This window comes from Sinocyclocheilus rhinocerous, unplaced genomic scaffold (assembly GCF_001515625.1).
Source record: "Sinocyclocheilus rhinocerous isolate Xijiao unplaced genomic scaffold, SAMN03320098_v1.1 scaffold1694, whole genome shotgun sequence".
Classification (NCBI taxonomy): Eukaryota; Metazoa; Chordata; class Actinopteri; order Cypriniformes; family Cyprinidae; genus Sinocyclocheilus; species Sinocyclocheilus rhinocerous.
In genome coordinates this window covers 1,501,160-1,509,756 of record NW_015626863.1, presented here as the reverse complement: position 1 = coordinate 1,509,756, position 8,597 = coordinate 1,501,160, and the positions used below count along the sequence as shown (strand labels likewise).

Genomic DNA, 8,597 nt, shown 5'->3' with positions numbered 1-8,597 from the left:
AAAAAAAAAAAAAAAAATCTTTCCCTTTGACCATCACACACACTAATACACTCGTTCTCTTGCACTATGAAACTCTGTATCTTCTGTCTAATTTTCCAGCCAGTAGAGGAGGTAATGGAGCATTTCTCTATCATATATTGTTTGGGGTAAACAGAGCTAAATAAATCTGTTTACTGACATACTGATTTTTTTCACCTGGAAGACAAACCTTCCAAAAGTTACACGTTACAGAAAACATTATACATGTCTTATAATAAATGTATGTTTTCTGTATGTTCACACATGAGAATTATGAACACCGGGCATACATTCACTTATATGAAATATGAAACAAGAATTCATCTTTTGATTCACACACCTCATCATTAGCCTTTCTCTTTTTGCCATTCATTGGCTTTTTTCTCTCTCGTCTTGTACACGTGTGTTTTCATCCAGACTGCGTTTGAGTTTCATTTTCTGGAGATGCTGGGGTTCACGTACAAGACTTTCTTCGCTATCTGGAAGAGAACAGTACGTGTGTTAGTTATTGAAAGAAATAGCTAGGATGCAATAAATTGATCAAAAGTAACATACATTTATAATGTTACAAACTATGTCTGTTAGGTTCTACAAAAGAAATGCTGTTCTTTTGAGCTTTCTATTAATTTCCATTCAGCACTGATAATAATAAGCAGCAAATCAGCATATTAGAATGATTTCTGAAGGATCATGTGACACTGAAACCTGGAGTAATGATGCTGAAAATTACATTAATCGTTTTGCAAATCTTCATAATGGACCCAAACAGAAGCATCATTACTATACTGCATCCCAACCACATTTCTGCAAAGCTAACGTCTATTTTGTGATGAAACAGCTTCAGTAACATCTCTCAAATGTGCTTTGATCAGGTTATAGGAGCATAACGTGGTCTGTAGACAATTCTCTTGTAAATTAAAAATTAATGCGGTACTTTACTAGTTACTTGGAAAAGTAATCTGATTACGTAACTCGCGTTACTTGTAATGCGTTCCCCCCAACACTGCTCCTGACGACTCAAGTGCCTGTTGTTGTTCTGAATCCTGAAACAAAATGTATCAAGTTTTCCCCAAAAAATATGAAGCAGCAACATTGATAATATTAATTTTTCTTGAGCAACAAATCAGCAGATAAGAATGATTTCTGAAGGATCATGTGAACATAAGAGACTTATTTCAAAAACATTAAACAATGTAATTAAACTTATAATATAGCAGCAGAGACGTAACTTTAATCATGCACTTTAACCTAGCCAACACACTTAAACTAATATTACTAGTTAAGGAAAGTCATCATAATTGCGTAAGTGGAACGGAGTCGTTCGATGACGTTCCTGCGGCTAAGCAAGATCTTCATCTCTGATTGGTTGGTGGTTAGACTTCTGGGAAATGTAGTCCTTAAATTTATTGTCACGTAATCTTAGAATACGCTGCATACGATGACATTTTAACAACATTTGTATTATAACGTACCACTCTAAAATATATATGAAGTGATCAGACAAGCTATTTTCTTCAAAACGCCGAAATATCAAAGCGGAACTAGATTTCAGTTAATTGTAGTTGTCCTCCCGGGCAGAGTTTACAGTGGCGCTCGTTATATGACCGGGGAGAATCACGCCTGTTATCAACGAGTATAGAAGACCAGTCAGTATAAGTTGTTTGCTGTTATGAAGAAACCCTCAAGATGTCACAAGTCCGCGTGCATTTATCACGGTTTTCTTTAGGCCACAATGTTTTTACAAGCCGAAGTCATGCGAATTTAAGGCAAGTGAATATTTTTTCCTTGTATAGATTATTAAATAACCATTATTTACCTCAGTAGAATTTATGCAACCAAATTGCTTTGTATTGTACATTAATTAAAACAAGCCTTTAATGAACTGAAATTGTTTTTGAACAGATTTCTGACCGATTTTTCTTTAAACACTCTAATGTTCTCTTAAATTGTCAGCTGACCTTGGCTAGAGGGATCTCTGTGTAAATCATATTTTAATTGTTTTAGGCAAAAAGAAGCACAGCATTTATTCCTAATTTTCTGTAATGTTATTTATGGCATTTTAAAAGTAATGTTTCATTACATTTTTATCTCTAGACCATGTGTCACAAGGATGCTGTCCCTGACATCACAGCTTAATGCAAAACCCAGAAAACCTCCAGATGATGATAATGAAGCATTCAAACCCATCCAGTTCTCAACCAGCAAAGCCAGCCACCGAACCTGGAAAGTGGACCGTTCGATGGGCAGCACTTACCAGCGGCCCTGGTGGAAAGTTCTGCCCGTCAGCATCATTGGAGTGGGCTTCGTCGTCTGGTGCATGTTCAGGAGAGAGAGCGAGATAGACGAGTCTCTGGAGAAAAACCTCTATGAACATTTACCAGGACTGCTGGCCGATGAAGAGCAGGAGGAAGTCGGCATCAAAAACAAACCCTCATAGTGGCTTAAAAAGGGACATTTTCAATTTGGAATGTTTATTTATCGTTCAGAAGTAAAATGTTTTCTCCATGCTGAGAATCCTCAAATCAACCGTCCACATTCTGTGCTCTTGAAAGTGTTTGTATTGAACTGGATCATTGTAGCTGGGTTTAAATCGAAGATTGTAAAGTCAGTGGCGTTGTATTGAAAGCATAATGGAGAAACTTCGGAATTGTAATTTTGGGGTGACTGCTAGTTTATAAATAATGTCATCAGGGAACCATTATTGGACACACTGAAAGTCAACATTGAGAACATACTTTAAAGTGATACTGATAGTGAGCTGTAAAATAAACTCATTTTAGCATTACATAATCAAAGGGGGCATGTAAAAATGTACTTGATATGGTTTACATACCATAGACAGTGAAACTTAAATTTCTCATTACATTATGCAAGTCAAACTAAAAATAGGGGAAATACTTTGCACTGCTCCTATTTAAAAAAAAAAAACATGATACGAGATGTGAAAATTAAAGGGTTGCAAAAAGGTTTGCTTTTCCTCCTGAGACTATTATTTTTTTTTTTTTTATCAACATGCTTTAGTCATTATTAGGACCTAGATCGCATTTAATCAAACTTTGTATATATCATCAAGTTAGCAAGTCTTCTGTGTTGGAAAGACTCAATTTACAGCTTAAAGTTAAAACACCGTGGCATCTTAAACCCTACTGAACACAAAATGAACGGCAAGAAACATTGAGGTAGTGGAAAGTTTATTTACAACCCCTCCACAAAAAAGTCGAGTAAATAGTAAAGAGAGTTTAAGCGCGCTCTCCACGGATTCGACGGGCCAACTGGATGTCTTTGGGCATAATGGTGACACGTTTGGCGTGGATGGCACACAAGTTGGTGTCCTCAAACAGACCCACCAGGTATGCTTCGCTTGCCTCCTACAAATCAGAGCGAGAAAACGTCATTACGAGCGACCAAACAAACAGAAAGTGTAGTAGCTCTATACACAACCCAGAACTAGAAAACACACCTGCAAGGCGCCGATAGCAGCACTTTGGAAACGCAAGTCGGTCTTGAAATCTTGAGCGATCTCCCGAACCAGACGCTGGAAAGGAAGCTTGCGGATCAGCAACTCTGTGGACTTCTGGTACCGACGGATCTCACGAAGAGCCACAGTTCCAGGGCTGAGGGGGAAAGCAGAAAATGACAAATTATTGACTTATTGTTATTGGGACAATGCATGAAATTCACTGAATAGAAAGTAAAGTACATTGTTGATTATTTAACAATGTATATAACATTGTGCATATACTAAATAGATATAAAACTGTCACTTTGTGTCTATACACTGAATATAAATACAGAAAATACACAATGTATATAAAATATTCAGTGTATACACTATATAAATACACAATATAGCATCTACAATATTCAGCATATACACTATATAATGCTCATTGTGTATATACTGAATATGTAAAATACACAAATATTTTTTGTATATTCAGCATATACACAATTTCTTATATATAAAATGTATTAACATTATATTGTGTGTATATACTGTATATAGATATTTTGTATACAAAATGTAATTTTAAATCATGTATATTGTTACTTACTAGTATTTATATATTCAGCTCATACATTTAACTTACACATTTCTTGTATATTTAAAAAGGTCCGTACATTATATCGTGTATATACTGTATGTATATCATGTAGGCCTATACAATGTATATAAGCTGAATATATAAAATACAACAAACACGATATAACTATTTACATATATTGTGTATATACTGCAAAAATATATCTCGTGTATATACACACCGAATAATTTATATATTCAGTATGTACACTATAATACATAAAACTTCCAGTGTACACAGGAAATAATGTATATAAACAATTGTCCATGTATCTACTACACGTGTTCAGTGTTTCTCACCGGTATCTGTGGGGCTTCTTGACTCCACCGGTGGAGGGCGCACTCTTCCTGGCCGCCTTGGTGGCCAGCTGCTTCCTGGGGGCTTTACCACCGGTGGATTTACGGGCGGTCTGTTTAGTACGTGCCATGGCACTCTAATGAAGCGGCCTAAAGAGAGACAAAAACCGATAAAGAACAGCCGCGAGGAAATTCCGCGCGCCATGACGTCATCCGCGACAAAACTCCAGCGTCTGTGTCGCCCAATAATAAAGTCATGCAGGAACACATTTAATGTTTGGGAAAAGGATACCATGACAATAATATCCTAAATAAGGTGTTTACAACTTGGGGGCGCCATTTAGGAGATTAAAACTAAACGGAAACTTAAAAAGGTAAACGAGTTCACAAAATATATATTCTATAAACGCTCAGCTTTTATGCATTAAAGTGCATATAAAGTCAAACATGTATATAAGCAGATAGAAAAGCGAATCAATAACCTGAACAACTTGCAGTGGGAAACTGGGTCACACACACACACACACATTACTGAATCCCATTCAACACACACATTGCCTGAAGGCAAAAAATCTTCAACGGCAGCGACTTTCATTCACCCATTCAGCAACTAGTAACTGTTACTACATATACGTTACGCCACGTTCTCTTCAATCACGGCGAAAGACACCAGAAACACCCGGTAAACTGAGATGTAGCAGCTCGGAGTAATGCAGTAGTGAAGTCCACCATCTCAGGATGAGACACAGACACGTTTCTGCCTTTATGTGTAACATGGCGCCCAAGAAAACCAATTACAGCCTTTTCTTTGTCTACACCGACAATTCAATAACCGTCGTCTGAAAGCAGTTAAACAAAAAACGACGTGTAACGTGAGACTATGTGTTAAAAACAAAGGGTTAAAGTTAAAAATAATGAACGAACTTCTGAGGTAAAGCAGGAGTAAATATGAGCTCGCTAGCTTAACGTTAGCTTGTTGCTACCGCGACAAAAATGATCTAAAATCGCCGTTTACGAATCCAAACACAAAACGCGGACTGAAGAGATTTTCTATATTCTCAAATGTTTTATTAACACGATATTTAAAAGGATGAATACAAGACAAGATTGATTTTCGTTGGTTTAAGAGCAACCGTTAACGATACTTACGATTTTTTGTTTCGGTTAATCCGTCAAACCCACAAGGAACGTCCGTCAGGCACAAAACGAACCGCCTTGTATTTATACAGTCAGTGACGTCTATGCGATGTTAAGACACGCCCACGTCGACTCTCATTGGCTGGAGGAGCGAGGGGCAGAATTTACTCTTCTTTAGTATTTATTATTTACAATAATTTTAGCGCGGTTTTGATGTAAATGTAAAAGTCTCTTTGGTCTGTCTCTGCGGATGAATCAGACTAAAACTGTTTTTACATTTAAAATGGCGTTATATATACATTTAATCATCTTCGTGAAACATCCATAGACTGTATAGGAAACATCCGATGATTTTAGAATCCTTCCATTTGTAGCCCTGAACCAGTTTGGTGTCGATTACATAACCATGTAAAAACAATGGTCACATACGGTTCCTTTTAATAATAGCCAGTGCAAAACATTACTGATATATTATTGCAACAATCGTTGCTTCGCAAACCACGACGAAAAACATACAATGCTTTTGAGATCCACTATTTTTAGTGCAGTCTTTGTGTCACCATTGCCTAAGGAGGGCAAATTTTATTGCGCTGCAGTAGGAATTTTTAAATGTGCTATCGGCGGAATCCCTTGTTTGGTGCACACACATGGGATATATTCACACATGCATATCTGAAATCTGTAAATATATTGGAAAATCCAACGCTTCGAGCAGAAGTAGTTTACTAATTCTGGAAACTTGACAGGTGATCGTTTGTGTTTTTTCATATAAAAGAGCAGACTACTAGTGTATTTGTGATTTTAGAAGATTAAAGCTTCAGCTATGGCAGAGAAATCAACTGTAACGGGTAAGATTACAAACAATTCCAGCTGAATGTATTGAATTTACGTGTCATTTTGTAGACTTTGATGTTGCATTGTACTGTGTGACTTGGTGACATGCAGTCTAAGCGGCAGATACATGTTTTGGAAATGCCCTCATTTTGATCATGCTTTCCAGAAACACCCAGAATACTGGAAAATGAGGAAAAACACGGATGGCCAGAGTGGCGAGGACCCTGAAAACAGCAGCCCAAAACGCTGACACTCCTGCCAATGCTAAAAAACTCAAGAAGAAGAAAAAGAAAGCAGGTGATGGAAAAGGTCCTCATTTGTAAGTCGCTTTGGATAAAAGCGTCTGATAAATGACTAAATAAATAAAATAAATAAAATATATATAGTTTAGACAAACTCTGGGCAAAAGAAACCCTCACTTTCTGATCTTTCTACACATATGCCTCCATTTAGGGGAAGATGCGAGCCGCGCTCTGAAGACGTTACGCAGCTCCAAAGCTCCCCTGGTGAAGAAGAGGCAGGTAATGCGAGCGATCTCTGGAGACTACAGGAAGAAGATAGAAGAGGAAAGAGCCAGACAGTTCAAACTCATACAGTCAGGTAAGGCAGTGGCATAATATGCATTTATATATCCAATTTATTTTTTGTTGATGTGCCTTAAAATTAAGAGGGCAGCTATGTATTTTCATGTATAAGAACCAAATAATGCTGTGAAAAGTATTCTAAAATTTTTTATATTATTTTGGAAATATTTCGTTTCTATTGTTTCGTTACGTTTTTTATTACCCTGTCCACTATAGTACTGTGCTGCTATGTATTATTTATTTAAAGATTTTTTATTTTAAAACGATTTATTTATTTTTAAAAATACATTTATGTAAAAATACATAAAAATACATTTGTTACATAATTAATTTTTATTTATATTTAATAAATGTATTTATTAATTTATTTATTTAGTTAGACGTTATTATTTAAAATAATTTATTTTTACATTTTTTTACACTTATTTTTCTAAACCTTTCCACAGACTCCATTTCGAAAACCCCTGCCTTACAATATTCTGACAAAAGTTGCTTACACAATTCTTACAAAATTGCTGTCTCTTTCCACAGCAATGACCTCCGCCCGGCTCACCAGCGTGTCTGAGTGCAAACCAGTGTTTCACCGGCGAGCTGAGAGAAACACACAACCCACAAACAAAACAGACAGATCTCAAGAGACACACACTCTGCAAGGGCCCCGGGAGACAATCGAACACACAAACACTGATGGAGACACAAAATCATTTGTTTTCACTAAAACACATGAAGAGTTTCGCTTTAACTTCAACTTATGACTCGACACGTTAACATCAACCAGCAGGATTTGTACCTTAAGTAGATGTGTGGTCAAATATTACGTACTTCTATTGCACAGTTTTGCCATACATTCTATTTGCATTTTATTAAGCATACAATATTGCTAGATTTCACTTTTTGTAATGTTCAAAGTGTTGCAATCATAGAAAACACTTACGGAAAAAATTCAAATAAAGTGTGAAGACAACCAAAACTTTGCTGATTCACTTTTTTTATATTTTTTATTTTATTGTACTGGGTTTTATAGACTTTTTTTTTTCAATTTACTAATACTGATGATTTATTAAAATATACATGAATTGTGTACATGAAGCGTGTTTCTGATGTATTGTAAGAGTTGCTATGGTAACGTATTTAAAATGCCTGTATAAGAAATGTCAGCTTATTTCTCAAATATTTTAAGTGCATTATGTTCACATCAAGTCAATGCTCTCAGCCAAAACAAGCCTTTTATTTTAGATATTTTATTATGTGTAGCATTCTTTTGCATTTTATCAACAAGCGTGTTGCTGTTTGATGTCGTCAGGCACTTAATATATCAGTGCCGCTGTGGCTCATGGGATATGCAGTTTTATATTGTGCACTAGCTGTTTGAACTGTATTATGAGAAGCAGACAAAAGACTACAACTCCCTACAACACATTTAACAACACGCCCCGGCTGGACCACAAAACTTCCTTTGAGTTGCCGCCAGTGTTGCCAAGTCACTGTTGCCGCGGGTTGAAGCGACTCCAATAACATGATATTTATCCCCTGGAATCCGAATTTTATCAGGGGAACCCCTCCAAAAAAACGTGTATTTTTAACCCCCGGAACGCGATTTTTAACTGGGGACCCCCTGTAAACGTTGTGCTAGTTTGGGGCTA

General features: G+C 36.5%; 3 protein-coding genes across 4 annotated transcripts in view; 2 read left to right on the top strand and 1 right to left on the bottom strand.

Moving 5' to 3' along the window:
- The window catches only part of LOC107717916 (histone H3.3), a 16,668-nt gene extending 11,024 nt beyond the window's left edge, over positions 1 to 5,644 (bottom strand). Inside the window, exons 1-4 of one of the 2 annotated variants that reach the window (XM_016524829.1) lie at positions 5,549 to 5,644; positions 4,403 to 4,549; positions 3,479 to 3,632; positions 3,229 to 3,386 (exon numbers count right to left, since the gene is read on the bottom strand). In XM_016524829.1, the coding sequence (XP_016380315.1) occupies positions 3,258 to 3,386; positions 3,479 to 3,632; positions 4,403 to 4,530 (411 nt within the window). In that variant the 5' untranslated portion in view covers positions 4,531 to 4,549; positions 5,549 to 5,644 and the 3' untranslated portion in view covers positions 3,229 to 3,257. Of the gene's footprint in view, positions 1 to 3,219; positions 3,387 to 3,478; positions 3,633 to 4,402; positions 4,550 to 5,548 lie in introns of those variants that run through there. The other variant, XM_016524822.1, reaches the window with a different exon arrangement.
- On the top strand, positions 1,582 to 3,215 carry LOC107717905 (protein ccsmst1-like). Its single transcript, XM_016524815.1, has 2 exons — positions 1,582 to 1,784; positions 2,113 to 3,215. The coding sequence occupies exons 1-2, from the start codon at positions 1,705 to 1,707 to the stop codon at positions 2,453 to 2,455; spliced, it is 423 nt and encodes a 140-aa protein (XP_016380301.1). The 5' UTR covers positions 1,582 to 1,704; the 3' UTR covers positions 2,456 to 3,215.
- A 1,185-nt stretch (positions 5,645 to 6,829) lies between the features above and the next one.
- On the top strand, positions 6,830 to 7,915 carry LOC107717932 (UPF0488 protein C8orf33 homolog). Its single transcript, XM_016524836.1, has 2 exons — positions 6,830 to 6,970; positions 7,486 to 7,915. The coding sequence occupies exons 1-2, from the start codon at positions 6,895 to 6,897 to the stop codon at positions 7,707 to 7,709; spliced, it is 300 nt and encodes a 99-aa protein (XP_016380322.1). The 5' UTR covers positions 6,830 to 6,894; the 3' UTR covers positions 7,710 to 7,915.
- Positions 7,916 to 8,597: the final 682 nt, after the last annotated feature.